The following is an 18316-nucleotide window of genomic DNA, read 5'->3' on the forward strand; positions in this document are numbered from 1 at the left end:
CCAGGCTCCAAATATTTTCAATTTGCCACTTTAATTGATGTCAATAAGGTTATGCTAAATTTGGAGGTTTCCAACATTTCTGCCGTCGAGCTCTGCGCTGGCCTCCCAAGGTGACCGGTGGTCCCCTGGTGAGTGGCCGGCACAAACGCCGCACGCTCGCGCTTCCCCCGCGACAGCTGACGGCTCAGCCGCGATGCGCTCAAAGCTCCTCTCCTTTCTCCCCCGGGCCCTCCCCGGTGCCCTAGTCCTCCAGACACTTTTCGGCACTTTGCTTTACAACCATGGGTAATCTCGATTTCAATAGGCCATTGCATCAGTGAATGCAGAATCAAGTCTCTGATTCCCAGCCCCACAAGCAAACTGGCTCTCTCCATCCCGGTTCTGTTTGCCACAAGGACAAGGTCTCTTGTAGCAGGCATTTTCTCTGCAAAGTGAATAACCCACGTTCGGCCATTTAAGGATCCGGCATGGAAAGATCGTGCTCTTGAATGCTGCACTACATTTACAACCAAATACAACATTGAGATGGGCTGAGCTAGGACCTCTGCTCTCCCCCAGCTGCATTTTAAAAGCAAGGGATGGATCATCATCATCATCTCCCCATCCAGACTGGATCTAAAAGGAAAAGTTATGACTCAGATCTAGTTCAGCTGGAAACCCCAAATGGCAGAAATCTTGTAGGAACAGCTGGGTTTCCATGATCTATGCCCCTCTGGAGGACACCTCAACAGGGGTGCTCCTTGTGTCTCTAGTGCCATCACACTTGAATCTTAGTCCTCAGGTCAGATTTTAAACTGAACTCCAGCCTCAAGCTAATCAAAAGCCAGCTCAAAACACCAGCTTCTTTGGCAAATAGCAATAATAATTATAGGGCAAATAGCAATCATAATTATAGCAATATAACTACCTTGCCCTTTTATAGGGGTTCTCCTGCAACAGTCCCCAAACTCTTCACAAATGTTAAAGGCTTCAGTCACAACCCCTTGTGACCAACATGAATATTATTATCCCAGTTTGTCGATGGGGGACTTCAGGCCCCAAAAGGCTGAGTCACAGAGAGTCAGTGGAAGGGCTGGCAATAAAACCGAAAAAGCCAATTCTCAGATACCTGCGATGTACGCCTTGGAAAACAGTTTGCCTCACACTTACCTGCTAAGCCCTAAGTTGGTGTTTTTGTGTTTCCTTGGCACAAACTAATGATAGCATCCCATAAAGCACTCTGGTGGAGACTGCTTTAAAAGGCAGCTCCTTGCGCCGACTGGAGGCCTTGCATGGATCTCTCATGGATGTCCTGGCTGTAATGTAGACATGAAAAAGAGGGGAAAAAACAAATATTGCATTTGTTTAAAATCACTAATCTCCCAGTGTTACACCTGCATGCGAGAAGGAAGCATTGGCTAAGTGAACTGACTGTAAAGCTGGTGTACCCACCACTGACCGCATATACCTAAGCACACCGTTGACGTTGGGCAAATGATGGTAACGAGATCATTTAGGCCATCACTTTCAAAAGCAACTACTAATCTCGGGCTCCCTGTTCACAGCCTTTCAAGCATCTACTCTTCACTGCCATGAGTTGCAGGTCGTGCGCCACACCTGTATAAATCAAACGCCATGTCTTGGGCGTCAAAAAATCAAAGTATATCACTTCTGAAAATGTTGCTCTCAGCTCCCCATGTCTCAGTCACCCCAGTATAAAGTGGGACTCAAGCTACTGACCAGCCTGACAAGGAGGTTGTGTGGGAGGATTTGTTCATGAAAGTGCAGGCAGTGCTTTGAAGACGTCACATTTTGCTGGTGCTAAGCATCGGTGATGATGATTCTTCGCCCATAATCTGCTGGAGAGTTTCCATTTATGGGAATCTGAACCATCTCTGCTACCGAGCCAGATGAGGCCATTGTGAGCTGGAGTTGAACTGATGCTCAAGGGCCTGAACCAAAGCTCAGTGAGAGTCAAGTGGAGTCTGTCCATTGACATTTTGGTGGCCAAGACAGCAGCCGGGAGGGGACGGTTTTCCTATAAAACGGCTCGATTTTATACAGTGTGCGTTTCAGTTCGATGGATAGCAATTGTTCACTTCGCCAGTGCTTCTGCCAGGTGGGCTTCCATCGCATGCCAATATTCGGTGCTTGGAACATTTCAGTCATAGATCTAATGTCCAGATATGATCATCCAGTCCAACCTTCCTCATAACACAGACCCTCCTGCATGCTTCTCGCCAGTTTAATCCTTCCTCAAGCATGTGTTGCAAAGGCACAGCAAGTGTTCCCAGTTCATTTCCTACTGGAGCTATGTCTATGGCACTGGTATTACCTGTCTCTCCAGTTGGCAGGGTCAGGAAAGAAAGACCTAGGACTGATGGGCCAGACCTGTCCTCCCTCTTCCTGCTGGTTATAGTGAGGCTTACAGGACCTCACGTGGCCACGGCCTGTGCTGTACGTATGGTGCGGTGGTGGGGCATCATTCCCCACGGTCTTCACTCTGGCACCATTGGCCTGTCTTCAAAGTCACTAGATACACTGGCTCTCACCAGGGCACCCCAGGTTAAGCCTCAGTGTATCAGAGCATGTCCTATCCATGGGCCTATTGACATGCTGTCGCCTTTGCTTCTCCAGGTGATGAGTATCCTGAGCAACCCCAGCGGGGTCCCTCCACAGCCCCAAGCTGACTTCTCCATCTCCCCCCTCCACGGTGGCTTAGACAGCACCAACTCCATCTCCGCCAGCTGCAGCCAGCGGAGTGACTCCATCAAGTCTGTGGACAGCCTCCCCACCTCGCAGTCCTACTGCCCTCCCACCTACAGCACCACCAGTTACAGCGTGGACCCAGTAGCTGGCTACCAGTACGGCCAGTACGGACAAAGTGAGTACCAATTGCACTGGAGAGTCAGCACGGCGGGGAGGAAGGGTAGCAAAGCCGGCAATTATACAGAGGGTTTGTCCCTAAGGAATCGTTCCCTAGGGACAAACCCCCGTCCTCTATCGAGCTCTGCACAGGGTCCTTCACTCACTTGCTGTCTATTTGAAAAGTTTGAATTTAATATTTTAAACAAATACTGTTACATTATGGAGGAAAGACAGACCCCACCAGGGCCCTTTGGCTTCCTCATCTCCAGTTCGTTGATCCCTAATGGCCCCAGCATCATGCGCCCAGGACATGGGGGACATTTCCCCAGGAAAAAACAGTTGGATGTGACTCCCTTCAGGGCCCATCAGTGCCACCCTTCAATCATATACTCCCTCCCAGGCTCCCCATAATGAGGGCTCTGTCCTGAGACTATACTAAGCAAGGGACTGAGCTTGGCTATGCAGTCAGGAGCGCACCAGACCATCCGCTGAACAAATATTTATGGTGGATATAAGCCCACCACTGATGACTCATTAGAGGAAAATGCACAGGTCCACTGCTGCCAAAACCTCCCCATCCACCAAAGTCACAAGCAAATCCAGCTCAGCCCTTATCCTGCTGCCAGCATCAGAGCACAGCCTGCTGGTGTAGGCCTGCTTCATCAGATTGCTCACTATGGCTCAAAATTAAGGGAGGGGGTGCTCTCCCCTACCCTGGGGGTCTTCAAGAGGAGACTGGACAAGCACCTAGCTGGGGTCAGTGCTCTTTCCTGCCCAGGGCAGGGGGTCGGACTTGGTGACCTACTGAGGTCCCTTCCGACCCGAACATCTATGAATCTATGAAATATGGTAAAGAGGTGGTTGAGGGGTGCAAGCCGAGGTAGGGGGACGCTAGCCGCTCTCCTGATTAGTACAAAGGGAGACGAGGAGGGAGGAGGTTAGCGCGGGAAGCTACGACGTATTGCAAGAACTGGGCAATACTGCGGACTGGTTTGAAGTCTAGCAAAAGCCCCGCCAGCCAGGTTTGGGCCCTAGAAAGCTTAGCAAGGCACCAGCGTTGGCATCCATGCTCGGACAATGATAAAACTTAGATCTGAGGCTAAACTCGAGGGATTTCTTTGAACTCCCAGAGCAGAGGATGGGAAGACGGCGCCAGTCTTTGCAACCAAGTCAAACTGGGGCATTGTGACCCCCTCTAGGCTGGCAGCTGGGAGCGGCACGGAGTCATGAGGCCGTCTGCTTTGCTGCCTGAGCCAGAGCTGGCATCTGTCCATTGACTTCAGCAAGGGATTTGGATCAGCCCCAAAAGGCAGCGGTTGGGAGGGTCTGTTTCTCGTCTAGGATGGCTGGGTCACAAAAACACTAGAGACCCTGGCAAAGGGCTCACCTGCCGGTGTTAAACTAATAATCAGCGTGGTGTTGTGAGAGAGTGACCCGCGGAGGGTTAAAGGTGCATCCTCTTCCTCCTCCAGCTCTCCAGCTCGCCCATGGCTTGTCCTCAGTGACCTTTCCTTCCATTAGACTGTGGCTTTTTATTCCTCCCTCCGTCACAGCCCTTTAATGTCTTTAACTTCTACGGCTAAATGAGAACCGGCTGTGGCGGCAGACGGGATCAATAGCAGCTTTCCCCCGCCCCTCCTTTTTTTGTTTTTAGGGAGCTTGATCTGTGACCCCCTGACCTTCCCCTCGCTTCTGGATGTGAGGCTGGACACACGTGCTATTGATAAAAATCTTAAACAAATTCCAATACCATGTATTTCCAATAAAGATCCCCTTGGGCGGGACGTTAGTCACACCCCATGTGTGTAAGCGGGGGGAAAAAAAAACCGAGGAAGGGGAAATAAAATAAAATAAAATAACATAACATAAAATAGAATACAACCAAATAAATCAAATAGAATAAAATAGAAAGGAGGAGGGAAGGGAAGCGATCTCAAAATGAAATGCCAGGGATCCTTCCTCAGGGCGCTCTCTGTTCATGCGATGGCCCAGATCCCTTTATATTCTTATACTTGTCTCCCTTCTTTGTTTCTGTCCCATGCCTCCCTCTTTGCCGCCAAGCCTTAGACTTTCATCCAGTTTCAAAGTCCAGTTTTGAGCTCACGGCTCAGTTGGCAGCGGGAACACTTGCCAGTTTATTTCAGTCAGGATCCGGGCTCCCCAACGCTCTGTGCCCAGAAGCGAATCGTGTGCGATTGGCAGAGTTAGACCAGATGTGCCACGCTCCCCCGAGGCACTCAGTCACACAGGAGCCCTTCCTGCTGCCGAGGTGAAGGTAGGTGAGAAGATTTGCACACGCGCACGCCACCTCGGCTGCTCCTCTCCTTTGCTGAGCATCGGAGTCGCTCCCTCCCCGGGAAAAACAGCCTTTTAGCTAAGCCCGGCCCTTTGGCGAGCGACCCTCCTCCCTTTCGGTGGGAGGCTGAAAAGCAAACGCTGCCCAAATCATCGTCCTCTCTGTGAAGATGGGATGCATTTAAAATGGCAAAGCCCCTCTGGAATTATGCAGACAGGACCTATATACAGAGGGCCTGATAAAGAGCTCATTCGCTTCAAGTCGCAGACTCATGGGGACTGCGTCTATCTATGTAAGAGATGCTGAACACCTGCTACTCCTATGCTAGTCAATGAGAGATGGGCGTGTTCAGCATCTCTGAGCATGGGGCAGGCTGGCCTACACACACCCACCCTTATATGCCTTATGCTACTTTTTGTTTTGGGTCCTCCTCTCCATTAAACCGGCAACATGCAATTTTGATTTCTAGCAAGGGATGATGCAGTGCCAGCCAATGCTCCCAGAGGCACAGAAGAGAATTGTTGGGGTGGGGGGGTGTTCAGCCCTTTTTTTTTTCTTCCCCTTGTAATAATGTCACTACATTTCTATCACTAAGTGATGCCCAGAGCAGGATGAGCAATTTCTGTCCAGGCTTCAGAACCGACTAATTCCCAAGAAGAATTAATTTTCCCAGATCACCCTCCTCTCTCTCTCCCTTCTCAAGTGCATGTCTACATCCGTGCCTTGCAAAATGACAATGTGCATATGGCATGCGCCCGGATACACACACATCCGCGCACACACCACTGCTAACCACACCTGTGCTACGGAGACCATATCAGGAATACATTTGCTTTGCTAGTCCAGCCTAAATGTATCCCTAGAGCAGGGGTGGCCAAAATGCGGCCTGTGGCCTGGATGCGGCCCACCAGGCCATTCTAGCTGGCCCACAGGGCCCCTAAAAATTTTAGAAAATGAATATTTATCTGCCCTGGGCTGCCTCTCATGCGGCCCTTGATGGCTTGCCAAAATTCAGTAAGCGGCCCTCCACCCGAAATAATTGCCTGCCCCTGCCCTAGGGGCTATTAAGGGGATTGTATAATGTGGTTGCCTATGATGGCCGGAGACAGGACTCAGTGCCCCAAGAGGTTTCTGCCAGTCCTATGTCAGTATGGCATATAACAGTCAAAATAGTATAGAGTATGTGTGTGTACATCTATACTATAATAGTATAGACTGCTCCCTGTGGCTGCAGGGGACGGGATGAGAAACAGCAGTCTTAAATTGCAACAAGGGAAAACTAGATTGGCTATTAGAAAGAACTTCCTAAGCATGAGGGTGGTTAAACCGTATAGACAGGTTGTGGGATCCCCACCTGTGGAAGTACCGCATTTCAGAGGAGATCAGACAAACACTTGCTGGAGAGGGTTTAGACACGGAGGATCCCATCTCAAGCAGGGAGTTGAACTAGACTCCTATTTGCCTATGATTCGTACGCACCGACAGCATCCGTTTGCACCACAGTACAACCGCACAGAACAAAACACCTTATGACGAGGCTAGGATTTTCATTCTTCCTGGGATTTCCACACACCTCCATCCACCCGCCAAAGCATCGCGCCTAGCTCCCAATCTGCTGCCCTGTGTGGCGGCAGCGCCAAGAAGCCACCTGCGACTGATCTCCCTAAGAGGGATGCGCACTGCCCTTCCTACCTGAAGGTAACTTTACCCCGCGCCCAGGTCCATTTGCCTCTCACGTGCAGCGAGGCACGAAAGCTCGCACGGGGAGGCAGCGCAGCCGCCTCTGTCCCAGCCGGTGTGGAGCAGGGGTGCCAGATTAATGTGGTCCTTCCAGTTCCCAGAGGCCGGAGCCGTGCTAATGATGCCGGTGATGGAACGCAGAAGCGTGAAAGGAATTCTAATAGATATGACAACTCCAATAAGAATTTGTGTCTGGAAGGGACCCCCTTGGGGGCAGGCGTCTGACAAGACGTTGATGGCTGAAATTTGTTTACTCATTGGCACCGATTGTACGTCTCCTGCCAGCTCCTTATTAATCTAATTTGAGACATTATAGCTAGCGAGAGGGAGAGACTTTGACTGAAGCTTTGCTAATGAGCAATGTCACCATCCTGCCCCATCCCTCTTCCCCACTCAGACCAGGGGGACTTGGTGGCAAATTGGGACTCGGGGTCCTTGGTTTACCGCGGGCCTCGCTGCCGCGTCTCCCGAGATGACCACAATGGGTGCAGCCCTCTCCTAGGCGGGGAGGAAGGAGGCAGGGAGTGAGGCCGAAAGGTATCGGTTTGCGGCGTACGGGTCAGGCTCTGACCTCGCTCGCACTGGTGTCGCTTCGTCGGGCTCAGTGGAGTTAAGCTACGGCCACGTAACCCAGGTCAGGAGCTGGGCCTGTGGCCGGGAGGCCGCCCGGGGGAGTTGAGGACACGAGGAGTGACCGTCTCTGCTCATCCTGCAACTGTCCCCACCAAGGTCCTGCCCAGGCTCCATCTCCTGGCAACTCCCTCAAAGCCTACGTTTGCTATGAGAAGGGGAGTTCACGTGTTTTCCAGATATTCATAGCACGTTTGGGAAAGATTCATGCCTCTGTAGCAATAGGCATAGAGAGATCTCAGGAGGCAACATCTGCACTTCACTCCAGCAAGGCTACCATCATAATAGACGGTTGTCTGTCTGCGCACCCAACCCTTGACTATCTGTGACTCTCCCTATGGTTGGGGGGCTGCCATCTCCAAGTGCAACTCCTCTTTGCAACCGTGGGAACTTTATCTAGACGGGAAACACTGCATTTCCCCCAAATCCCAACTCTCACGCTGTCCTTCTTTTTTTTCCTCCCTCTCTTTTTCCACCCCACCCTCCCAGCTGCCGTCGACTATTTGGCCAAGAACGTGAGCCTGTCTACACAGCGTAGGATGAAGCTGGGAGAACATTCAGCCGTGCTGGGCCTCCTACCGGTAGAGACAGGCCAGGCTTACTGAAGAGCCCACCTGTGCCAACAAACCACTCCAGCAACCTGGTACCACCGGAGAAAACACCACCACCAGCCTTCCAGGGATCCACATGTACCCGGACCCCTCTCCTTCCCAGTTCCCCCTACCAACTCAAGCTGCAAAGGAGATGGGAAAGAGGGGGATGGCTCTCCACATATCCAACGCTTTACTGAGTACTCTTTGAAGAGGCCAATCCAGCCTCTTCAACCATGACTCCTTCTGTGGCCACAGGCAACGGGTTGGGTGCATTTATGAACCCTGATGTTCATGCCCTCCCTCCAACCCCCTTGGCCAGCTTGGCATACTGCCCACGCTTAAGGACTTTCCATTGATCTAGGTAGTTGGCATAGTCAACACTGATTCTTTTTTTCCTTTGTAAAATACTTTTTTCTTTTCTTTTTTTTTTTGGCTTTTTTTTTTTTTCTTTTTGTTGTTGTAAATTGGTGAACATTGTATAGGAAGGAGTAACCAAGCTGATCGCAAAGGGTGATGTGATTCAGGACCACAAAAGACCTTTGGACCAAATAGAAGATTGTATCAGAAAAAAAAAAAGTTAAAGGAACAGCAGACCTCCCTGCCCCCTCCCGCTCTGTTGGGTTCCCCTGGCAGGGAGGCTGCTAAGCAGGGGCAGGATTGGATGGATATTTTAATTCCTTCCAGCCTAGGACCTACGGAAAGTGTAAATGTAAATCGCTGAGCAGGGGATTGGAGCAGTTGGGGCCAGGCTCAGTTTTCCTCTTAGGGACCAAGTTCAATCTGATTGCCACTGAAAACCATTTGCAGCAAAGAGCAGCAGGAGGCGCGGTAGCAATTGTTGGCCTGTGTGTGCGTGCGGAAGGCAGGCGTGGGACAGCCTTTAGGATGGGTGAGAAATGAAAAAGGCCCTTCTTTCATTCTGCAACTGGTGGCGTGGGAATGGGGCTGGGTGTACCAGCAAAGCCGTGGGAAGACTCACTGTACTACTCGAAGGCAACTGCGATGAAGTGGTTGTGGTTAGGAGCAGCATACAAACTGGAGTCCACACACCGCACCGGGGAGGCAGAAGGCAATAGGTATGGCCAGGCCAGAATAGTTTAACCACAAGCATAAAGAGAAGGGGGCATAACCCCCCACCATGATACATCCCTCCCTCCGTACAGTACTAGACAGCGAGGGAAGCACCTTGTGCTCTTCTCCAGGGATGTCTTTATTCTCCAGCCTACCAGGATTAATGCTTGCCTCCTACCACCTCCCCGAACTCTTCTTCCTCCCCTGTCATCTGATCCTTTGAGCTCCTACACCATTTCCTTTGTAACTCCATGTTTCATGTGTTGGAAGTGAAATCTCTCACGGCCCAGGTATTGTTTTCCGCTGCCCATCTGTAGAAGCCAAAACTCATCATGATGCTCCAGTCTGGTGCTCAGATAAAATTGCTTAGGAATTACAGGGTCCTTATAAGCCATGAACCACGAGGGACTTATACAGTTTACCTCTAAGTTGTGGCAAGGACCCTTGTGCCCCCGGAGGAAATATGTCAGTAGGTCCCTAATCGTTTTGACTTGTTCCATCCGTGTACCCCTTTGAACGGCTTCCACCAAGAACACACCTCCTTTTTACTGATCATCCTGAAAAGGATGAGGAAAGCTGTCACAACAGCAACCCACCCTGTCCCTGCCATTTAAATGATGCACAGGTTTCGGGCCAGCCAGTGAATAATTTAGAAGGTCCAAAGTTGGCAGCAGATGCTGCATGGGCTCACTGCGTTAGAAACCTCCGGTGTCCGCTACAGTCTTAGCCGGGAAGGTGCCTGCCTCCCCACTCCCAGACCGCTAACGAGGAGGACTTCTTTTATGCCTCCTTTACTGCTCCTCATAGTTGGTCGGGTCGGAAGGGACCTGAGCAGATCATCAAGTCCAACCCCCTGCCCCGGGCAGGAATGAATGCTGGGGTCATATGACCCCAGCTAGGTGATTATCTAGCCTCCTTCTTTCCTCCGTTCTCCTCAAACCATCAGACCTGGCTTGTGTTTCATGCAGTCTCTCCTGGAAGGCTTCAGGCTTTCTCTGTCGCCTTGCTGTGGCTCACAGCTTACCAAGACCCACGAAGTTGCCAATTGCCATGGACCATATGAAGAAGAAGTTGTCAGGTCTTGGCCAAAAGCATCTGCTTGTTTCCTGTGTTGCACCATGTTCTATCAGACACCAACCGTGGCCTTCATTGAGCTCACACTGACTAGTATAAAATGATGAGCCTTGTTCTGAATTCCTGAAGGCATCTCGAAAAGACCAGAGCGATCGAACTCTCTGACACACGCACATACACACCACTGCTCTGTCTCCAGGATGTTGGCAAGTGCATCCTTACACTGTTCTCCAGGGCTTAGCCCTGAAAACCTGAATCCCTCCTTTACGGGTCCAGCTGTGCAAGAGATACAGCTGTGACTCTGGACTCTCCTCTCCGGCTGGGAAGGTGTCCCAAGACCACAAAACGTACGGGGGCCAGTACTAGAAATTACATTCCACAATTTCATTCCAAAGGCAACCTTGGAGCACGCGGAGCCGGAGCCCTAGAGGCGGGCAAGCACGATGACGTTCTCCGAGAGCTGAGATATGACCGACAAGCTGCGTTGCTTGGTACTAGCACGATAGAAAAGGAAAATGAGGAGTCATGGGACAGACTCATAGAAAAGTAGGTCAGGGAGGGATCTAGTCCAGTGGAGGCCACTATAACAGCCCTTCCTTTCTTCCAGCCACATCCACACTTGAGAACCCAGGACATGTCTGGGCTCTCAGAAGGAAAGACAAAGTGTTTACACGACTGACAAACACCCGTGGCAGCGGGGACTGAAATACCTGTTGCAATTTGCTCCAGTACCTCAAGGTTACTGGGCCGTTTTGAACAGAGAAGAGTAAATCCAGCTTAAGCAACAGAGGACAGCCCGTGAGGGATGATTTTACCGCACGTCTTAGTGGCATTCAGTAACTGAAGGCCAGGTGAGAACAACCAGTTCTGTTTCCACCTAGAAAGCCACAGCCCGGTGCCTCCCATGGCTAGTAGGAAACAGAAGATGTCAGTCCCCTGCGCACCAAGAGGCCACACGCAATCCCAGGTGATGCCCCGTGCCCTCAAACCATTTTGGACCAAATTTATTTCTCAAACCTGCAGATTGAAGCAAGCAGAAGAAAAGCAGCTTGCAACAGGGAAGACTTGACTGCTGCTGGTGTCACCCTCTTTTCCCCACTTATTTTTTTTTCATATTCTTGCATGTGCATAAATACGCACAGACACACACCGCTCTCAGTCTGCAAACCGGTCCTTAACAGTGCACGGCAGGTTTTATCGGTGAGTATGTTGTTCGTAGATAACTTTGGTTGAGCTGGGAGCCAGAGCACAGGACCCTAAGATAGACAGTCTTAAAAAAAAAGAGGGAGTACAGTAGACATCTATTTGCCAATTACCTTCACCAGAAAGTCCATGAACATCTGGGCCACGGCTGTAAATAGAGTTCTTAGAGGAATAATGAAAAAAAATGCCCTATACTAGCTAAGATAGCTATTCTCTGACCCTCTCCCTGAGGTCGCACTTATGTACATTAGTTGGGAATTTGGTCATGTGCTGTATGTTTATAGGAAGTTGACATTTTTTTTTATACTAAAAACACAGTGAGTGCCGTGCTAGTTAAAAAAAAAAAATAATGGGGCGAACTGTAGAAATTTGCATATCGTGTGTTTTCAAAATACATTCCAGCATCTTTGGGGTGGGATGGGTTTTCTTTTGGGGTTTCTTGGGTTTGTTTTATTTGATTTGACTTTTTGGAAGAAAAAGAAAAAACCTACAAAAAACAAGGTACATTCACGTATGGAAGTCAAATGAACTTTTTTTTTTTTTCCGTTTTGGTTTCTGGATTGCCAACCTCAGTTCTACTGAAAAGAGACAAACTCGGGGGGCGGGGGGAGCAAAATGGAGGAAGATGCCCTAAGGGAGAAGTGAGACAGAGCGTGGAACCGCAGCGCTTGGCAATGGGCAGGTGCGGGACGGCAGGACCCTGGAGAGCATGTGGCTGGATGCACGTGACGCAGACTGAACGGGAACTGAGCCCTCACTCCAGTCCCAGGGACCTGGGGACACCTGGGGATGCAGAATATCCTGCCCTTTCTATAAAGCAAATTCATGGACACACTCCACAGATGTTCTCGCAGGTTGGCGTTTTTCCACGCCTGTGAATGAGAACTGACATCTTTGGGGGGGGGAAGGAAAAAAATAACAATAATAATACTAAGGAACGGACTCGCGTTATCTCCCCACCCACCCGCCAGCGCCATTCCAAGACCGCCTTGGACATCCTCTCACCACGTCCTGTAGCTCAGCCGATCGGCTCGTGCCGCTCAAAGACTTTTGTGTATTTAATGCTTCTAACCCATCATCCCTAACACCTCCATATACCCACCTGGGAAATATCTACATAGCACTATAGAACATTCCTTATTCCTAGTAACTGCGAATATGTTGCTTCTGTGTTTGACTCATAGCCATTTTGCTCCATGTGTATGCCTGTGCGCGTGTATGTGGGTGTGTGCGTGCGGGTGTGTGCGTGCGCATGCGCGCGCGCGTGTGTGTGTGTGTATATATATAATCGCACCATAATTTATTCAGCTATATGGAGTAGTAGAGTAGAAAGAGAAACTGGTATTTGCTTTAACTACCTGCTGCCTGTAGGTGTCTCTCTGTAACTCAGGCATAACTGTTATACATTAAAAGAAAAAGAATTAAACATGTCTTTGGAGGAATTATTGGTGGAGTTCACCTGGCAATGTTTCATCATTGTTAGGGGCTGGAAGGGACCTTACAAAGCATCGGGTCCAGCCCTGCTGCACATGTGGAGCATGGGATCTGGTCTAATACCGGAGCCATTTGAAAGCCACACAAAGATCCCAGGAATGATCCCTCTTAAAAACTCTGGGTTTAATTCCCCATTTACAGCAGAGGGAAGCCGGTGTAGCCTTGGTGAAGTCAGTACAACTATTGCAGCATAATCCTGGTATAAGGTGAAAAAAAGAATTAAATACCTAATTTACTCAAACTACATGCACTAAAAAGGCTGAGACGGACATTTTCACAAATAGCCACTGTTTTCATGGGGCTGACAACCATGCATTTACCGGTACTTAGCCTCTGCTGGCAAAAATGCTGCTCAGAGCAAAAGACACTCGGCTACCACAGCAAAGCATACAGAGTAAGAGCCGGAAGAGAGAAGGACCTTAACTAGCACTTGTCAAGCCTTTTCTCCGTGTTGCTTGGACAGAAAATGGCCTTTTTTGGTGCCTGGCAATATTTTGCCAAAATTATTCTTTTTTTTTAAATTAAAAACCCTCCAAATTTTGGCTTTCGTGTTTTTACTAGTCATTAAAACCCTGGAAAATTCAGGGAAAAACGCGAACAGCCTGCTGTAGACGTAGCCCATTGTTATGGGTAACAAAAAATAATGAGTCAGTAGGGCAAGGAAGCAGGTGGGTTGAAAACGTTGTTGAACAAAAGCCACCGTTTTAGTTCCAGGGCCACTCAACAAGTCGGCTTTGGCCAAATAGTAACGTACAGAACCAACAGGTCTGGGGAAACTTCCAAGAGGGAATCACAAACGGTGGAGTAAATGACTCATGGATTGGAAAGAGAGCTACTCGTTTCTTGATGACAGACAGTCGAGAAGGGTCAAATGTCATTGCACCGGTGGCTCCCCCTCTGCAAACGGTCAATCACAGGCTGCGTGCTGCTGCCCGATATCCACATCACAAGCCTGCCACGACAACAGGCATCTGTGGTGGTCTTGGAAGGGAGGGTAACTTGTAAATCGGTGCAGATGAAACAGTTTTTCATTCCCAGAGGAGGTGCCACGTGCAAAAGAGCGAGACACTTTGACGGGCCACGTCCCACGTTGCGCTTCTTTTTCGCCCAGTGGGGCAGAGTTAAAACTCTGTGGTCGCAGTGTGTGAAACAGCATCTTTAATTTGCATTCCCTTGGATTCATAAGCATGCGGCTCATCTTCCTGTTGTGATACCCAGCAATGTTCTTGGGGATAGGTGAGGAGGCCTTCATTGAGCATCTCCGGATTTTGCTAATGTCTGAGATCTGAGATGTCAAATTCCACAAGGGCACCAGGAGCAGAAAGCTCTTCTTCAGCCCACCTCATTTAAAGCAAAACTGCAACCTTCCTAGATTTAAGTAACATGCCAGTGTCCAAGGGGGTCTCAGCAGGGTGAGCATCACCTGGTGTTTGCGTTGTCCAAAACGTCTTCACAGATACCACGGTGAAGAGTGCTCAATAACAGCGTGTGCTGTGGCTTCACTGGGGCCTCCCCAGGCAGGTCCATGGGCCCCTCTGCCGAGCGAAGAGCAGCGCTACCCCCGGGGATTGCCCAGGAAATGTCTGCAGCCTTCTTCTCTTAGTTCTCTCGCCATCTGATGTCAGGCTCCCATCCAATATTCGGATATGGGTTTGTCAGGCGTATTTAGCTTTCCACACGCGTCACAGCCTGATTTGCCAAGTTCTTTAGCTGAAATCCTTCAAGCGTGTTTTTCAGTCCATCTCATCTCGTCCCCACCATGAGCACTGAGGGGGAAATTTTCAAAAGCACACACAAGAGCAGGGTGCCCGATCCCTATGGACTCTCTGTGAGAGTTGCGGGGTCCAAATTCCCCTTTCAAAATCCTCCCCTTTCTACTGCATCCATAACGTGGTTGGGAAGAGCTCTCTCCGGAAGTCCCCGGGCGTTGTTGTTCTTCAGGAGAGATTGGAGCCTGGGCCATAAGAATAAATTAGGCAATTAGGATGCACCAAACCCATTCTAGACCAAGAGGAGAATAAAGAGGTATCTGGCCCACTTCTACACAGTGCTACCATCCTGTCCGGTACAATGCAGGTTTGCATTCAGAGTTGCCCCAGAGACCTGGCAAAGGGAGACAACCCTTTTCAAGCTTTCTACTTGCTGCTCTACCCCATCTTGTTTTCCCATTCAGTCCCAGAAAGTAGGCTGGATTGCAAATACACACTTCAAGGATGGGGGATGTCCAAGGGAAATGCAGACAATGTGGTACAGAGCACGGGCAGACTTCCTTCTAAATCAATCGTTGGGGGCACCGTACTAGTTAACATACTGGCTTTGCGGTGAAAGGTAAAGCCGAGCTTCTGACCCTTGCCGGGATTGAAGATTCACCATAAACATATGAAAGGCAAGGATATTAGCCCTTGGCTTGCTAGCCATGGTAAATTGTATTCTCCCTCTTCACTTCCTACCCTGAAGCGCCCCACAATGCAGGCTAACGGCTGTCGTGTTTCGCCACGCAGACGCACACATGTCGGTAGCGGTGGTCATCGCTGCCACATAAGAGTTACATTGGGAAAGCTCTTTGGGGGACAGGCTCCATATAAACATGCAATAGTGATTATCACATAGAGACATCAAAAGAGGCAGGAACCATTTCCAAATGCAACCCTTCTTTCACGTGTGGACGGACAATACTGCCGAACGGCAAAGTCCTTGCGTCTCGTCGCAGTCCTTTGCCGAAGGGACTTGGCTCCGACAATAGCCATGTTTAGAGCTCTGTCACCTCTGGCCGGCTGGCGTTTCAACACTGCCCCCAGCTGTTGCAAGTGCTCTTCCTCCTCTCCCTTAACGATTCAAAACCTTATCTAAGTGGAACAGGATATTTCCCAGGCCTTGCAACTTTCGATCCATTACCCTCTGAAAGACATCAAGGGCGAGAGCTGTACCACGAGGGAACAGCTCAAACTGATACAGCTCCTTATACTAGTATCAATGGTCAATTATGGCTCTAAGCTGTCATCAGCTATAATCTGCTGATAAGCCAGCGATAAATCAAATTCGAGTCAATTTGACACCAGCTGCCAACTTTTGCAAACATGCAGCCGAGGGACCCAGTTCTGATCTATCACGGCGCATGGGTTACTCAAAGGTCACATTATAGTCGCTGTATTGTCTCCTTGTCATTGGACTTCAAAAGTGCATGTGATACATCCCCTGGGAAGTAATTCCAGCCAATAATTTCTCTGCCTGCTCCACTGTGTATCTCATTGCTCAAAAGCACCAACTTGGGTTAAGAAAGAGCTGGTGCACGATGCAGGGCTGTTGCTCACCACAGACCCCATCCCTTGGATGTTATGCTGGTTACATTAAGGCTGCTGGATTCCCCCCTTTGAAGACAGTACTGACTTCTAGAAGACCTTAGGGTCATAGGAAAGTAGGGCTGGGAGGGATTTCACAAGACCATCTAGTCCAGCCCCGTGCTCAAGTCAGGGTCATCCTTAACTAATCCATGCCACCCAAGTGTCTGTCCAACCGGCTCTTGAAAATTTCCAGGGATGGAGATTGCACGGGTCCAGGCAGCCTGTTCCAACACTTGACCACTCTCATAGTCAGAAAGCTACTTCTAATCTCCAGCCTAAATTTCCTCTGATGCAGCTTGAGGCTATTGCTCCTATCCTGGCCCTTACCGCCACAGAGAAACACCCATCCCCATGCTCTCTATAATCACTCTTCAGGTATTATTATATACACGTATTATTGTAGAATCCCTTTTCATTGCCTGTTATATCCCTTGCCAGTCGTATCTCAAATCATGCCCTGGCCATCCCAATTTTCTCCCTCTATGCCCATATGATACTCTTATACTCTTCTCTAGTACAATGACCAAGTTTCCATTTTTTTGAAAGTTTTCTTTTTGAGTTTCAACTCAGTGATGAGATTGCTGCCTAATAGCCAGGCACTTCTAGCCAGGCTGGCCTCCTGTTGCACTCCCCTTTCTTCCATCACATCCTGTGTCCTTGAAAGGGCCTCCTTAAAGTACAGCCAGTTTTCCTAGACACCTTTTCTCCCCGGACTTGCATCTCGGGAGATCCCGACCAACAGTTCCCTGAGTTTGCTGAAGTCTGCTTTTCTGAAGTCCAGGGTCTTTATTCTGCTGCTCGCCTTCCTTCCTCCCCTTAGGATCTTGAACTCTTATCATTTCATGGCCTCTGTCACCCAAGTTACCTTCCACCTTCACCGTCTCAACCAATTCCTCCCTGTTTGTAAGCAGCAAGTTGAGAAGAGATTTACCCCTAATTGCTCTCTCTACCATCTCTATTAAAATGTTATCCCAAAACTACTCTAAGAATTTGCTAGCCACCTTGTGCATTGCTGTGTTTCCCTCCCAGCAGAGGTCCTGATAATTAAAGTCCCCCATGAGATTCAGGTCCTGCAATTTAGAAGCTTTCACCAATTGTTTAAAGACGGCCTCGTCCACCTCCTCCTCCTGGTTTGGTGGCCTGTAGCAGACGCCCACCACGACATCCCCCTGCTGCTCTCCCCTCTGGGGAATCAGGACCCATATCTTTCCTCCCAAGCCCTCTCTGTTCTCCACTGCAGCTGACAAAAGCATCTCCCTTGCAGTCTCCCAGGTTTATAAGCTCTGAGTCATTTAGTTCTTTCTCCTCCTGCACCCATGTCACCTCTCCCACTATGTTTCTAAAGTGCCATTTCCCTTCCACCATGATGGTCAAATTGCTCGCTCACACCCTAATCCATCTCTTGACCGGGCTCCTGCAATCTGCACCAACGAAATCAAAGCCCGCTTCAGTCACAAGGGTAGCAAATCCAGATGTCTCAGGTCCAGTAGCTGTAGATTCACCACAATAGTAAAATATGGCTGGGAGAGAAGGGAGTATTTCAGGTCAGGATGCAGATATGTTGGCAAGGCTTTGTGGAGGGGATGTTTGCTCCTTTCTGCAGCATATCCCATTCTAGCCAATTCTATGAGCAATATATATCACTCCATAGCTGCACCTTAAAGACAGAGTCTGACTTGGCTATATACCCGCTGAGTCTCACAGATGAAGCCACACAAAGCATAATACACCTCCCAGTGCACACACACATACTCACAAACTTCAGATACACCTGAGGCATCCTGTAGCACTTGCCTGTATTGACTGCACTGCTAACAACTGTGAGACTTGCCAGGGCTACCTTCTCTGGCCCTGGAGGTTAGCACGTTTCTTGATGGCTGTTGAGTCCTGTTGTTGCTGGCCTGAGTAGCTGTCAGACAGATACCGTGCTGTCAAATTTAGCTTGGCAGCCTGTAGCATTACAGCATTTCATGATCGATTTCTTTTCAGAATAGGTGTAGAGAAGTTTATTATAATAGGCTGTGGAC

General features: G+C 49.5%; 1 protein-coding gene across 3 annotated transcripts in view; it reads left to right on the top strand.

The window, feature by feature from the left end:
• Positions 1 to 12880, top strand: part of PAX7 (paired box 7) — a 131470-nt gene extending 118590 nt beyond the window's left edge. For all 3 annotated transcript variants that reach the window (XM_090024005.1, XM_090024007.1, XM_090024006.1), the window contains exons 8-9: positions 2617 to 2863; positions 8003 to 12880. In XM_090024005.1, coding sequence (XP_089880131.1) covers positions 2617 to 2863; positions 8003 to 8118 — 363 coding nt within the window. In that variant the 3' untranslated portion in view covers positions 8119 to 12880. The remainder of the gene's footprint in view (positions 1 to 2616; positions 2864 to 8002) is intronic.
• The last annotated feature ends 5436 nt before the right edge of the window (positions 12881 to 18316 follow it).

The sequence above is a fragment of the Crocodylus siamensis genome, chromosome 12 (genome assembly GCF_052110815.1).
Source record: "Crocodylus siamensis isolate JL-2025a chromosome 12, ASM5211081v1, whole genome shotgun sequence".
In the NCBI taxonomy this organism is placed as follows: domain Eukaryota; kingdom Metazoa; phylum Chordata; order Crocodylia; family Crocodylidae; genus Crocodylus; species Crocodylus siamensis.